This window comes from Sminthopsis crassicaudata, chromosome 5 (assembly GCF_048593235.1).
Source record: "Sminthopsis crassicaudata isolate SCR6 chromosome 5, ASM4859323v1, whole genome shotgun sequence".
Classification (NCBI taxonomy): Eukaryota; Metazoa; Chordata; class Mammalia; order Dasyuromorphia; family Dasyuridae; genus Sminthopsis; species Sminthopsis crassicaudata.
Window position 1 is genome coordinate 144473451 of NC_133621.1, and position 16002 is coordinate 144489452.

Genomic DNA, 16002 nt, shown 5'->3' on the forward strand with positions numbered 1-16002 from the left:
CTTCATTTTACAGACCAGGAAACTGAGGCATGGAACATTTAAGTCATTTGCCCAGGGTCAGGGGGTAATAGGTGTCTGAGGCTGGATTTGAATTTAAGTCTTCCTGATTCTAGAACCAGCACTCTATCTAGTATGCCATCTAGTTGCTTCTAAAAGAAAAAAAACTGGAATAGAAAAGAGGGGCTTTAAACAGGGTCGGATTGCTAGGCAGGACTGGAAGATTTTTTTGCCTCCCCACTCCCCTGAATTAAATGTTGATTTGGGGTTAACAAAGCGATCTTTCTTTAAGAATTCAAACATCAGTGGACTAGTTAAGAATCCCTTTGTAGGAATCAATTCAGTCCAATTGCTGTCTTTCTGATACTTTGCTAAAATGAGGGAATGGAATTTGTGATTGGTGAAGGCACAGGTTGGTTATTGTGGATCATGGGTTGGCTCTGACTTGCTGCTATGGTAAGTGGAAAAATAGTCCATGAACCACATGAACCATAAACAATCTCATGTGTAGTCCAAACCAGACAAAAGTGACATTCCTATCTGATTTTGATATATCGAAGTGTTAATAACATATATAATATAAAGGTATGATTTTCCAAGTCAATATTTGGTTTCAAGAGTTCTTTATAAATGATTTAGTGGCCCCCATTTTTATCTGAGTTTGACACTGTTGGTTTAGAACAGCATGAGGGCATGGGTAATGTGGTGAGAGGGATGTTAGGAGAGGGATACAGAAAGGGAGTGAAAGGGATACAAAGACCAACAGTCCATTTTAAAATTGTTCATAGGAAGCTACACCATGAAAAGCAAGGAGAAACTGTACCAATGTGGTTCTGTTTCCTGACCTATACTATTAAAGTACAATTATATCATGAGTTAATTGGCTTGCATGGGCTAGCTGGATAATTTAATCACCATTTAAAATATGTTTTTAATATTAAAAAACGCAAATCCAAGTGACAGACTTACAATCAAATTTTTGTAAAGCAACATGGTATGATACATAAAACACTGAACTTAAGAGTCAGAAAGAACCTGGAAGACCTGAATTTATATCAAATACTAGTTGTGTGACCCTGATCAAATAACTTAAATGCTCCAAGCCTCAGTTTCCTCATCCATAATATAAGGAGGTTGGACTTGGGGGCTTCTAATATCCCTTTCAGCTCAAAACCTTTCATCTGAGAAAAAACTTTTTTCCTAAATTGGGGAAAGCATATATGAATCCTCACAGGGATTATTTTATTTGGCTTAATGTGTCCCCCATTTTAAGCAGAATCAAAGAACATCAGAAAGATTTACATGTTTGTGTCTGGGAAGCTCAGAAAATGCTTTCTCTCTGTGTCTCTGGCTCTGAATCATCTCTCCCTCTCCTTGGTCTTCCTTTTCTTCCTCTGTCCCTGTTTTTCTCTGTTCCTCTTCTGACACTGGGCAAATTTAATCTTTCAGGATCTAAACGGAAGTTCTCTAAAACTCTAAAGTGCAGAACAGGGGCTAATCTTCATTGATACTGTATATTCCTTTTGTGAGAATTTTCTTTACTAATGAATTCTGAAATCATAGGTCTAGTTTTTGTTAACACCATATACTATACACTTATAAGCACAATGAATGCACACATAAATATATATATGTATATCTTATACATTTATGCACAAATATAAATACGTATGTCTATTTTGGTTATACTTGTTGGTTTAATAGTCTAGGAAACTTGCAATGTGGTCACTTTTTCCGCTGTGGTTCTGCAATTCATTGCAAATGTCTTATTGTCTCAGAGAATTTCCTGAAGAACTGAAATGTTAAGAGATTTGCTCATGGATGCACATCCAGGTCTTCCTGATTCGACCTTTTCTCTATCTCATCATGTTGCTTCTTACTGACCAATATAAGGTAAACAAGTGAAAAGAATATGCTTTCTCCATGGCTCATTTTGGCTCTGTTACCATGATGTGTGTATATATATGTATATATATATGTATATATATATACATATATATATTAAAATATATAATATATATGTTTAAATATTCATATAGCATCTACCCTTACAAAGAATCATAAAGTAATCTCCTTGGGATAGAGGCCCCTATAAGAGCATACCACATACCAAAGGGCTTTTGTATACGATGATCAGCTGCATGAAGAAGCTGGTATGATATGTATCCACACTATGGAGAAGTATGTTGCAGTGAGCAGCAAGGAACACAGGAGCAGAATTCTAAGGAAGGTTGATCTGGGGGGCTTGTTGTCAGAAGTTGTAACTATACACAACCCCTCGGGATTACCGGCCTTCCTCCCACCTCCCCACCTCATTCAGGAGGTGCCAGGCTTACAGCTGCAAGCACTTTGGCTCTTACACACGTGCCAGGGATTGTCAGAGAGGGATGATGTCATTAAAAACACATAGAATTAGGAAAAGAGACGCAGGATCTATTGCTTAAAAGCAGTGGACGGCTCATGCTCTCTAAGCGTCAAGCGCCTAATGCAGGAATCTCAGGAGAAAAGCAGAAAAGACATGCAGGATAATTAAGCGGAAGCATACAAAACAGCGTAGCCCCCAGGGGTGCCATGCTCACACTTACATGATTCCGTCTCATACTACCTTAGTTTGTTTTAAGCATTTCCATCATCTGACAGGTTAGGAGGGAAAAACAAAATGGTTAGGGTAAAATAGAGATTTCACATAGTGGGGTTTTTTTAAGGTTAAAAACAGCTCATTTTGGGGTATTCTGTTCAGTGTGAAAAGAGAAGGGGATAGAAAATTGCCTGTGGCTTATCCAAACAACAGGAACCTAACCAGAAGCACAGAACTTATGGAAAGTCCAGGCCTTTGAATGATTTACAGACAAGCCAAGAAACCAATGGGAGAAAAGCATCATCAGAAAGCAGAACCGTCAGTTCTATAGGAAACTCCTATGGGATAATAGTATCCAGGACTCACTTTACACAGAAGGAATAATTTCAGAGATAGGGTTTTCAGGAAAGCTTTCCCAGAGGCCTCTGAAGAAAAATGGACAAAAAATGATTATAAACTTGGCTTATTTCATGTAGATCACATTGGGCGATGTATATAATGGAATATTGTGCATTGGTCTTCAGAATAATATCGATTGACTCTTCCAAAATTGAGAGGCAGCACAAGCTAGGAGAGGACCATTTAGGACAATCAGGATTCAAATCTCTCCTTTGACACATACCAGCTGGCCAAACTTTTCTGTGTCCCAGGCAATTCTAAGACTGTGAGTTACACACAAGTGGCCTATCTGGAAAGGTGGAGGGAGGTGTCACACCAGAAATTCCCTATGTCAATCATGGGTCCAGACCATTCTTTCCCAATTCCCATAAATTTATGTATTAGAATTTTAACAACTCCGGGAGAAAAGCTAATCAGTCCTGGGATGTAGGGGTTGTATTTTGCTAATCAGTTCTAACAAGATAACAAGCTTCTTTCCCATACATACTCTTTTTGTATCTTTTATGATAAGTCTGATCACCTGAGGCTGTGAGGACAATTTTAAGTCTCTCTTTTCACATATTATTTATACTTAGGAAGCCCTCCCTCAGATTTTCAAGGTGTGGGATAGTTGGGCAATACAGGGTAGATGTCAGTTTTATCTTGGTCCTGCCGGTTATGGGAACCATAGCATGGAAACAGTTTCTGGGGGATTGGTATGCTTCATTGTGGGCACACATCTGCCCTCTGGGTTAGCACTGAAATTTAAGCCTCCAGTTGGCTCCTATTATGAGCAGTCACCCTCTCACCCTCACTCAAAAATAACACGACTCTCCTGACTAATGCTTATTTGTGATGGAAAGTCAATAGCTGAGGTGAACGTTCATTTTTCATAGACACTATTTATACGCATTACTTTGTGTTCATATGTAGTACTCATAGTTTCTGCAAAATTGGCAACAGTATCAATTATATTTCTGTAAGAACATTTTTAAAGATACATTTTAATTTTTCTTTCAATATTGATAATCTCATATTTACATATGTAAAATAGCCTATTTAAAAAGTTTCCTTGTTGAAAGCCACCTGGTATTAAATAGAGCCTTTTGTAAATGAATTTTCTGCTACTGAGAGTTTTCATGACTTACAAGCTCAGTGTGAGTCAATAAGTGTGTTATGGAGGCCAAAGAAGCTAATCTAGTCTTCGACTGGATTAAGAGGAAGAGAGTCTAAGAGTCATTTAGTATTCCATCCTGATCAGCTCATATTTGGAGTATTAATGTTCAGTTTTGAGCCCCAAAGTTTAGGAGCACATTGACAAGTTGGATGGTATCCAAGGATGGTAACCGGAATGAGGAAAGAGACTTAAGATAACACTAAATGAGGAGCCCTTGGAGGAAGTAGAAATATTTAGTCTGAAGAAAAGGAAAGTTAGGAGAAATATGAGGGCTTTCCTTAAATATTTTACTTGTTATTCTGTGGAAGAGGGATTATAATTTATTTTTCTTGTTCCCAAAAGGCAAAATAAAGCCCCAGGGGAGAAGGTTGAAGAAAAGCCAGTTTAGATTTGATGTAAGGAATGATCCCTGAGTTCAAATCTGGTCTCACATACTTTATGCTTATTAGCTGTGAGACCTTGGACAAGTCACTTAACCCCAATTGCCTGGTCAAAAAAAAAAAAAAAAGATAAAAGAACAACTGAAGATTGCTACCCACACAGTGCAGGGAATGGTACCAGACCTGAAGTCAAGAAGACTCCTCTTCCTCAATTCAAATCTGGCCTTGGGCACATACTAGCTATGTGACTCTGAGCAAGTCATGTTTCCCTCAGTTCCTCATCTGTAAAATCAGTTGGAGCAGGAAATGGCAAACCACTCCAGTATCTTTCAAGAAAACTAGAATCAGACATGACTGAAGAACAATAATTGAAAAGGAACAAGCTCTTCATAAGTAGATCTGTCCAAAGGTGGAATAGACTATTTTGAATTTAACTAATTTTTTAAATTGAATTTTTTATTGAACAAACTCTTTTCTCTCCCTCTTAAATCCTTCCCACCCTAAAAAAAAAATCCAAACCCAGTCTCGTCTGTATAATAAATATGCATAAAAGTAGGACAAATTACTACATTGAACATGTCCAAAAGCTATGTTTCAGTCTATATGTTGAGTCCATTATCTCTCCTTAAGAGGTAGGTAGCATGTTTCATCTTTAGTCCTCTGGAATGAAGGTTGGTCATTTTGCTGATCCAGAGTTCTTGTTTTTTTTAAAGTTACCTGCTTTTACAGTGGTGATGTTCCTGAAAAAATTGATCTCATTCTCTTTCTTCCATTATGTACTAGTTCATTTAAATCTTCCCAGTTTTCTTTGAAACTGCCTTTCATTGTTTTTTGTGGCACAACATTATTCCATTGTTATTGTTGGTATGCTATAATTTCTTCAGTCATTCCCCAACTGATGAATACTAGTGATTACCTTTAGATAGAAATCTGATAGAAAAGATGACCACTTATAAATATTTTTAGAGGAGATTCCTGTTTAGGTATCAGACAATCTCTTGGGTTCCTTCCAGTACAGAGATTCTATGATTTTGGGGATCCTCTATTTCTAGCTTATTTCTATCTCTTAATATGTCCATTTCCCCAGTATTTTTTCTACTCTCATTTATCTGCTTTCCTGGGCTTAGGGTTCTTCTACTTCTTTTAATTCTATCTCTTAGTTCCTTTTTTTCCCTCAAGGCAATTGGGGTTAAATGACTTGTTCAGGTCACCCAGCTAGGAAGTGTTAAATGTTTAAGGTTGGATTTGAACTCAGATCTTCCTGACTTCAGGGCCAGTGCTCTATTCACTGCATCATCTAATCCCACTATCATTTCATTCCTTGCTTGATTCTGTCACTTTTAAGTGGAAGGAAGCTTTTGAATAATGTTAATACCATTGATCTCTTTCTGTATCCCTGTCCTTTTTATCCAGCTTTTCTCAAAAGAATGAACAGTTGACTTGGTGATTGTTTGGAAGTGATGAATTGAAATGACTCTAGTGTTTTCAGGTGGAAGACTGGACCCAAGAATCAATTTGCTTAGCTTAAAAGAAAGAAAAATCTTTTAAACTTTTAAAGTGCCCATTTATTTATGAAGACAATGTTGACTATATGGAAATGAGAATCCCTCCTAAGCCAAATCCTCCTTGAAATGAGCAGCTGACAGCTAGATCTTAAGCTCTTGTTGGGTGGGTATACTTTTAAAAAATGTAAGTCCCTTGAGAGCAAGTAATTTTCTTCTATGTCTTTGTATCCTTGGTATTTAGCACAGTGATTGCATAAGGAGATGCTTAATAAATGTCCATTTGTTGCTTGATTTATATAGCATTACTCATATATTTAGAAAATTTGGGTTAATAGGTTCCTCCTGGTCAATAGGATTTTTCAGTCTGGGGAACAACCCCCTCCCATTTGACTCTTTCAGAAATGTTGAGGGCTGTTCTGACTGTGGAAACTTCAAGCATTCTGAGTGGCTTTATTTCATCTGAAGAGAAAGTGGAAAATGATAGAATGACAGTATTTTGTAGTTACATCCTCACCCTTTCTTTTTAAAGTTGATAACGCCTAAGCTGAGTTAATGAATAATTGAATTAATCATTTATTAAGTGTTTACTATGTGCAAAGTACTGTTAACTATCTGGCAGGAAAAGTATGTCTTCAAATGCTGAATTGGATTCCATCCAATGCCCAGATATTGTTTGAAGAGCACAAATCATAGGTGCTATGTCTTAAGAACACAGACTTGCTGAACTGCTTCATCTACCTGTTATGTGTGTGAGTACTGGGGAGATTAACATCATGCAAAAATACAAATGGGAAAAAGAAGCAAAGAGGTACATAGATACATAAGCAAAAGAATTTCTAACCAGGAAAACTGTCTAATTAATGTTTGTACAAATAGAGATGGTTAAACAGAATTATTAAGTAATTAGCTAATTTATAATGAAGATGGAAAATACAACATGGCTTTGAAGTAAATGATACCAAAGTAAGCCCATATCCCTATATAGGAGAGTCTGAGTCCTTGTTTTCTAAAGGATTTATACGAGAAGAATAACATTTGATCCAAGAATGCAGAGCTCTGTACTGGATATGCATTCCATTAAGTTAATAGAAAGGATACAAGAAAAAAATGAATCAACCAGCAATATCTCTAAATATGCAGTACAAAAATAATGGGATTGTATGGGGTATTCAGGGAGTACTAAAATCTTTGGTGTGAGGGCCTATCACACTCTTTTTGGGGCTGATCATCAACTTTTGGTGTCCATCTTCATCCAATTTTCGCCAAGAAGCTATGGCAGGCACAGCAGCCACATCCTGGTAAACCATCCTGATAGATGGGCTAAACTAGTAGAAGGTCTCTTACAGGCCTGAAATGTGTTGATGAATTAGGGGTGGGTATGTGGAGACTTTTCCTGGTGGAGTGGATGGACGAGGACAATGGTCATTAAAAAGTGACTGAAGTAGGTGCTATAGGCCATTTTGAGCTTGGTCAGGCATTGAAGATCCCAGGAGCATTCACTACATCCTGGGTCATTTCCAGTCATCGTGACTCTGGAAGAGAGAGTAGAGCTGATGACTTTGTGCAACACTGCCTCATTCTAATCCAAATTCGTGGGCAAGTATGAATATCACCCATGATGTCATTGGTCCACTTTGAAAACAACCAAGGAGATACGTTTAAAAAGAGTTCACGTATTTAACCAATATCAGATTGTTTGCTGTCTTGGGAGGGGGGAGGTAAGGGATGGAGGAAGAAAAACTTGGGACACAAAGTCTTACAAAAATGATTGTTGAAAGTTATCTTTCTTTACATGTATTTGTAAAATAAAATATTATTGAAAACATTGACTGTGGAACAACAACAGAAATGATGAACTTGAGTTTGTGTTAGAGATACTCCCCCCCCGAAAAAAAAACAAAAAACAGGCAAATTCTCTACATGTCAAACTAGGTAGGCTTTTCAGAGCTGGATACCTGGAGAAAATTCAGATTATATGGGGAATATGCCTAAGTGTCCTTTGGATTGGGATCCAAGTACTCCAGAGGCTATTTAGTCCAACAATAGTAACCTTTGTGGGACAAACTTTCCAATGACCATTTAGCTTCTTCTTAAAAACCTGGAGTCCTGTGAAACTCACTGTCCTCTGTGGGAGCCCATGCTACTCATGAGCAGTTTCAGTATTTAGAAAATATCTATAAGTTCTGCCATTTATAACCTATATGTGACCTTTTGGATTTACTTCCTCATCTGTAAAATGGGGGGACCGGATGGACTTGCAATGTCTCTATCAGTGAGGCAGTGGACAGTAGTAGTTATCTCATCTGATCCTCCCAACAACTCTTTGAGGTAGGCTGTGTATTGAAGAAAATGTGGTAGATTGAGGTTAAGTGACTTGTCCAGAGCCATCATATTTGAATCTGAATTTGAACTCAGGTCTTTCTCATTTTCTCATTGGACTCAGGTCCAGCGCTCTATCCACTACGTCATCTGTTTCAAATAGGGAAGCTTCTTCCCACAGAGTTCACTGAACCAAAGAAATCACAGGTCCAGGTAGAATTTTAGAGCAGCACAGTAAATTGAACATAACAAGTATCACAATCCACAGAGACTGGGCTTTCTGTTTGTTTTTATCCTTTTGATTTTGCTTTTTTTTAGTGTCACAGGAGAGAAACATTTCCATTGAGGGTCATTCACTCACAATGAGATACAATCAATTTAAAACCATATATGTAAAGTTTAATTTACCTTTTTCTCTTTTAAAAGAAATATAAAATGATCCACTCATTTACTTAGAAAATTACCGACACAGAACATAAAATTTTATTCAATAACTCAACAAACAATAAAAAACATGCTTCATTTCTATATTATGGCCAGTTACATAAAAAGTCTGATGAGGGAAGAGAGAAAGAGAAAAAATAAGAAGAAATGAGAGAATCCTTTCCTGCTTCATTCTGGCATCTCTCTGGTGCTAGGAAGAATTAGATGACACAGGGAATTGAACCTTAGATTTGGAATCAGGAAAGAGTGAATTCAAATCCAACCTTAGAAAGTTACAAAACAGTTGTGTGTCTCAGTTTCCTTATTTGTAATATGAAGATAATAATAGCTTCTTCCTTCCCCAAGGTAGTTGTGAGGATTAAAATGAGATTATATTTTAAAAATACTTTCCAAGTCTTAAAAAATGATATAAATGCTAACTGTTCATTTTAGTCTATATAATGCAAATGGGTACTACTAAACTGGATTTAACTTCATTAGTCAGTTGCTTCCCCACACTGTTTCTGGCTGTATCAGGGTATTGGAATAGCCAAGTCATGAACTTACATTGACATAGACTCTTGGGAATCCTTAATACATATCAGAATGCAGATTCAGGAGAAGATCCAAGGCAAAACAATATTGCCTTGTCCGTGTTTTTTAGCTTTTAACTCATCTCTCTCCCCACAAACAATCATACTCTCCACAAAGTTCATTTGTCTCTCAGAGATTGGGTGGCACACATGGTGACTGTGGGTGGCTGCCAACATGCCAAAAGTTTGCCCATATAGTTCTTAGATTACCACAATGCTTATTCTCTGCCAAACAATTAAAAATATCAAATAACGATCAGTTTATCAGTCTGTGAATGCTAGCCTCAATCAATCAACCAATAAAGATTTATTAAATGTTTACTATATACCAGGCACTGGGGATACAAAGAGAGGAAAAAGATAGAAGCTCAAGCTGTTGTGGAGTCAACATGGCAACAAAGTTATTCAAAGCTAGTTATATACAGGAGAAATAGGAAATGATTAGTAGAGGGCAGGAACTAGAATTAAAAGGGCTCAAGTAGGTCTCCAATAAGAGATGAAATTTAGCTGGATCTCAAAGGAACCCAGGGATCTCAGTAGTTGGAGTGGAAGATGGAGAGCATTCTAGGTCTGGGGAACAATCCAACAAAATGGTTTGTAAGACAGCCAGGAGACCAGTATCACTGCATTGAAGTATATGTGGCAGGGAGAAAAGTGTATGGAGATTGGAAAGGTAGAAGTGGGCTAGGTTATGAAGGGCCCTGATTGCTTCCTCCCTACTCTCTAGTGTGTTGTCAGCTGCTTCCTCACTGGCAGGAATTGTGGTGCTTGTTTGCTCCAAGCATCCTGACGCAGAGAGAGACAGTCTCCCAAAGACTCCCAAAGAAAGGCAGCAACACAAAGGGATAGGCTGATGCAGACACAAAAAGTAAAGCCTGGAACAAAAGATGGGTTTAAGATAGGAAAAGGAGGGCAACAAAACGATCTATTGCCACCTCACTTATTTAACTTATATGCAGAATACAGCCTGGGAAATGCCAGGCTAGATGAATCAAAAGCTAGAATTAAGGTTGTCAGGAGAAATAGGAACAATTGCAGTTATGTGGACGAGACCACTTTGATGGAATAAAAGTAAAGAAGAATGAAGAAGATGAGAGTGTAAAAGCTGGCTTGAAGCCTAATATATTATTCCTATTATGACTTCAATCCAGGTCACCTTTGTGGCAAGGTCTTAACTACAAACCCTTGAAAGGCTTCTTTGACTCCAGAAAAGATTACATTTTGTTCATAAGATTATATGTGCAATTCTAATTGTGACTGAGGCAATGGCACACATTTCATGAGGTGAGACTCCCAGAGACTTTAAAGTAAGGTCAAGGGGAAAGCATTTCTGCTTGTAGAAGCAGTGCTATAATTGGGAAAAGTATGGGACTTGGGACTTACTGGGTCTGCTTTCTGGAGTGCTACCTGCTCTGTAGGTACCAAGCTTGCTTCACCATAAACTTTTTCCATCTTCGGGTTCTGAGACATGGATTCTTCCTGATAACATATTTTCACCAGAAAACCTTCACCAGAGCAAGAGAATCCTTCTAAACTTCCCTAATCAATTAACTATTTCATTCACCGTAGCAGCTTTTCCAAACACTTTCCTCCTTCCTCAAATCTCTCATGGCTTCTCCTCTTCCCATTTTCTTAGCTGAGAACCTAATCTAATAATTGACTTAAAACATTAAGGCCGTTCTATCATTTTTCCAATCAACAACATATATTAAACTCCTCCTATGTGCAGGCACTTTACAAAGTTTTGGAGAGACAAGGTGAGGCAAAAGCCCTCAAAGAGCTTACAATCTAATGATTCTCATTCACTGAGAGCTCCTTTTTCTTTCTCCTTCCTTCCTTCCTTCCTTCCTTCCTTCCTTCCTTCCTTCCTTCCTTCCTTCCTTCCTTCCTTCCTTCCCTTCCCTTCCCTTCCATTTCCTTCCTTCCTTCCTTCCTTTCCTCCTTTCCTTTCCTCCCTTCCTTTCTTCCCTTCCTTCCCTTCCCTTCCATTTCCTTCCTTCCTTCCTTCCTTCCTTCCTTCCTTCCTTCCTTCCTTCCTTCCTTCCTTCCTTCCTTCCTTCCTTCCTTCCTTCCTTCCTTCCTTCCTTCCTTCCTTCCTTCCTTCCTTCCTTCCTTCCCTTCCCTTCCATTTCCTTCCTTCCTTCCTTCCTTCCTTCCTTTCCTCCCTTCCTTCCCTTCCCTTCCATTTCCTTCCTTCCTTCCTTCCTTCCTTCCTTCCTTCCTTCCTTCCTTCCTTCCTTCCTTCCTTCCTTCCTTCCTTCCTTCCTTCCTTCCCTTCCCTTCCCTTCCATTTCCTTCCTTCCTTCCTTCCTTTCCTCCTTTCCTTTCCTCCTTTCCTTTCCCTTTTCCCTTCCCTTCCATTTCCTTCCTTCCTTCCTTCCTTTCTTCCTTCCTTCCTTCCTTCCTTCCTTCCTTCCTTCCTTCCTTCCTTCCTTCCTTCCTTCCTTCCTTCCTTTCCTCCTTTCCTTTCCTCCCTTCCCCCTTCCCTTCCTTCCCTTTCCTTCCTTCCTTCCTTCCTTTCTTCCTTCCTTCCTTCCTTCCTTCCTTCCTTCCTTCCTTCCTTCCTTCCTTCCTTCCTTCCTTCCTTTCCTCCTTTCCTTTCCTTCCTTCCTTCCCTTTCCTTCCTTCCCTTTCCTTCCTTCCTTCCTTCCTTCCTTCCTTCCTTCCTTCCTTCCTTCCTTCCTTCCTTCCTTCCTTCCTTCCTTCCTTCCTTCCTTCCTTCCTTCCTTCCTTCCTTCCTTCCTTCCTTCCTTCCTTCCTTCCTTCCTTCCTTCCTTCCTTCCTTCCTTCTTTCCACTATTCCTCCTGCCTTCTTTTCCTTTAGTGGGAGGAGCCAGAAGCACCTGGGGGAATTCCCACTTAAAGCATCCCCAATGTTGGGACTGACTGAGAACTGAAGCTCTTCCATTCTCAACAATTCTACTCCATCCTTCATGCAAGGCAGGATATTCCTCTCCACCAATAAAGAAGAAGTCCCATACCAAAGCACTTTGGGACGTAAATAATAGTGGGGCTAAACACTGCCCATGAGAGCTATAGGCAGGTCTAAGGCATAGGCAGGGAAGAAAAACAAAGGGTAGAAATTAGAAAATCCATGGAGTAGTAGAAATAAAAGAAGGGATATAGAGAGACTTGAAAACTGGGATAAGATAGCAATTTGAACAATTGTTTGGGATCAAAATGGTTTCACTCGTGGGTACCATAGGAATGTAGACTGGTTTTGACTTGGCAGAGCACAGTATCCTCTTATTGGGTAGCAAAAAAGTGACATATTTGAGATAAATGTGCTCAGGACACATTTTAAAATGAATTCTTTCAGCATTATGGAAATTCATTCTAATCTTAGAACAGGGGAACAAAAAGGAAATGTAATTAGATAAGCATAAAAGCTTTTGAAATATCTAGGAGAATGTAGGGAAGTGACCACTAAACACAAAACTTAATTTCAACAAATACTTCTTTAATTCTTTCTTTCTGCCAAGGCAAAGACAGTATGGCCTAGTGGAGAGGGCTGTAGTTTTTTTTTTTTTTTTTTTTTAATTTTTTTTTATTTTATATATATATATATATTTTATAATATTATCCCTTGTATTCATTTTTCCAAATTACCCCCCCTCCCTTATTCCCTCCCCCCGACGACAGGCAATACCATACATTTTACATGTGTTACAATATAGTCTAAGTACAATACATGTGTGTGAATATCATTTTCTTGTTGCACAATAAACATTAGAATCCGAAGGTACATGCAACCTGGGCAGACAGATATTAGTGCTAACAATTTACATTCCCCTCCCAGTGTTTCTTCTCTGGGTGTATCTACCTCTGTCCATCATTGATCAACTGGAAGTGAGTTGGATCTTCTTTATGTTGAAGATTTCCACTTCCATCAGAATACATCCTCATACAGTATCGTTGTTGAAGTATACAGTGATCTTCTGGTTCTGCTCATTTCACTCAGCATCAGTTGATTTAAGTCTCTCCAACCCTCTCTGTATTCCTCCTGCTGGTCATTTCTTACTGAGCAATAATATTCCATAACTTTCATATACCACAATTTACCCAACCATTCTCCAACTGATGGACATCCATTCATCTTCCAGTTTCTAGCTACAACAAAAAGAGCTGCCACAAACATTTTGGCACATATATGTCTCTTTCCGCTCTTTAGTATTTCTTTGGGATATAATCCCAGTAGTAGCGCTGCTGGGTCAAAGGGTATGCACAGTTTGATAACTTTTTGGGCATAATTCCAGATTGCTCTCCAGAATGGCTGGATTCTTTCACAACTCCACCAGCAATGTATTAGTGTCCCAATTTCCCCACATCCCCTCCAACATTTGTCATTATTTGTTCCTGTCATCTTAGCCAATCTGACAGGTGTGTAGTGGTATCTCAGAGTGGTTTTAATTTGCATTTCTCTGATCAGTAGTGATTTGGAACACTCTTTCATGTGAGTGGATATAGTTTCAATTTCTTCCTCTGAGAATTGTCTGTTCATATCCTTTGACCATTTATCAATTGGAGAATGGTTTGGTTTCTTATAAATTATGGTCAGTTCTCTATATATTTTGGAAATGAGACCTTTGTCAGAACCTTTGTTTTTAAAAATATTTTCCCAATTTGTTACTTCCCTTCTAATCTTGTTTGCATTAGTATTATTTGTACAGAAACTTTTTAGTTTGATGTAATCAAAATCTTCTATTTTGTGATCAATAATGATCTCTAGTTCTCCTCTGGTCATAAATTCCTTCCTCCTCCACAAGTCTGAGAGGTAGATTATCCTCTGTTCCTCTAATCTATTTATTATCTCCCTCTTTATGCCTAAATCATGGACCCATTTTGATCTTATCTTGGTATATGGTGTTAAGTGTGGATCCATATCTAATTTCTGCCATACTAATTTCCAGTTTTCCCAACAGTTTTTTCCGAATAATGAATTTTTATCCCTAATGTTGGAATCTTTGGGTTTGTCAAAGATTAGATTGCTATAGATGTACCCTTTTTTGTCCTTTGTATCTAATCTGTTCCACTGATCTACCGATCTATTTCTTAGCCAATACCAAATGGTTTTGGTGACTGCTGCTATATAATATAGCTTTAGATCAGGTATACCTAGACCACCTTCATCTGAGTTTTTTTTCATTAGTTCCCTTGCAATTCTTGACCTTTTATTCTTCCATATGAATTTTGTTGTTATTTTTTCTAGGTCATTAAAATAGTTTCTTGGGAGTCTGATTGGTATAGCACTAAATAAATAGATTAGTTTGGGGAGTATTGTCATCTTTATTATATTCGCTCGGCCTATCCAAGAGCACTGAATGTCTTTCCAATTATTTAAATCTGATTTTATTTTTGTGGCAAGTGTTTTGTAATTTTTCTCATATAATTCCTGACTTTTCTTTGGTAGATGGATTCCCAAATATTTTATACTATCAACATTTGTTTGGAATGGAATTTCTCTTTGTATCTCTTGCTGTTGCATTTTGTTAGTGATATATAAAAATGCCGAGGATTTATGTGGATTTATTTTGTATCCTGCCACTTTGCTGAAATTTTGAATTATTTCTAGTAGCTTTTTAGCAGAGTCTTTGGGGTTCTCTAAGTATACCATCATGTCATCTGCAAAAAGTGATAGTTTAATTTCCTCATTTCCTACTCTAATTCCTTGAATCTCTTTCTCGGCTCTTATTGCCGAGGCTAGCGTTTCTAGTACTATATTGAATAGTAATGGTGATAGTGGGCAACCTTGTTTCACTCCTGATCTTACTGGGAAAGGTTGCAGTTTATTTCTATTGCATATTATGCTTACTGACGGTCTTAAATATATACTCCTGATTATTCTAAGGAATAATCCATTTATTCCTATACTCTCAAGAGTTTTTAGTAGGAATGGATGTTGGATTTTGTCAAATGCTTTTTCTGCATCTATTGAGATGATCATATGGTTCTTATTAATTTGATTATTAATATGGTCAATTATATTAATAGTTTTCCTAATATTAAACCAGGAGGGCTGTAGTTTTTAAGCTAGGATGGGCTAGATTCAAGTATGCTAGTCATTGATAATTTTTGTGCTTTAGTCAAAATCTAAATTATAAATTAAAAAAAAAAAAGATGCTGACCTGCATTGGGAAGTAAAATTTCCTCATCTGAGCATTTTGTAGACTAACATCACATGCCTGGTCCCTATCCCTATCATTCATAACAGGCATTGAGAATGCAAATTTAAAAAAAAAATGAAAAGTTCTGAGCCTCAAAGAGCTTCTGTTCTACTGGGGCAAGTAAGTCACTCAGTGAATAGAATGCTGTGTCTGGGGCCAAAAAGCTGTTGTTCAGTTGTTTTTAGTTAGATATAGCTCCTCATGACCCCATTTGGGATTTTCTTGGTAAAGATACTGAAATGTTTTACCATTTCCTTTTCTGGCTCATTTTACAGATGAGAAAATTGAGGCAAACAGGTTTAAGTGACATATCCAGTGTCACCCAGCTAGAAAGTATCTGAAGCTTGATTTGAATTCAGGAAGATAATCTTCTTGATTCCTGTCCCGGCACTCTATCTATTGTGCCACCTTGGGAAGACCTGAGATCATATTGAGCTTCAGACATTTACTAGCTGTGTGAACTTGGGCAAATCACAATCTTTATTTAC

General features: G+C 37.9%; 1 protein-coding gene across 1 annotated transcript in view; it reads right to left on the reverse strand.

Annotated features, from left to right (window-relative positions):
* Window positions 1-16002, reverse strand: part of LHFPL3 (LHFPL tetraspan subfamily member 3) — a 715308-nt gene that overhangs the window by 71292 nt on the left and 628014 nt on the right. Inside the window, 1 exon segment of the mRNA XM_074268423.1 lies at window positions 2583-2630. Coding sequence (XP_074124524.1) covers window positions 2614-2630 — 17 coding nt within the window. The 3' untranslated portion in view covers window positions 2583-2613.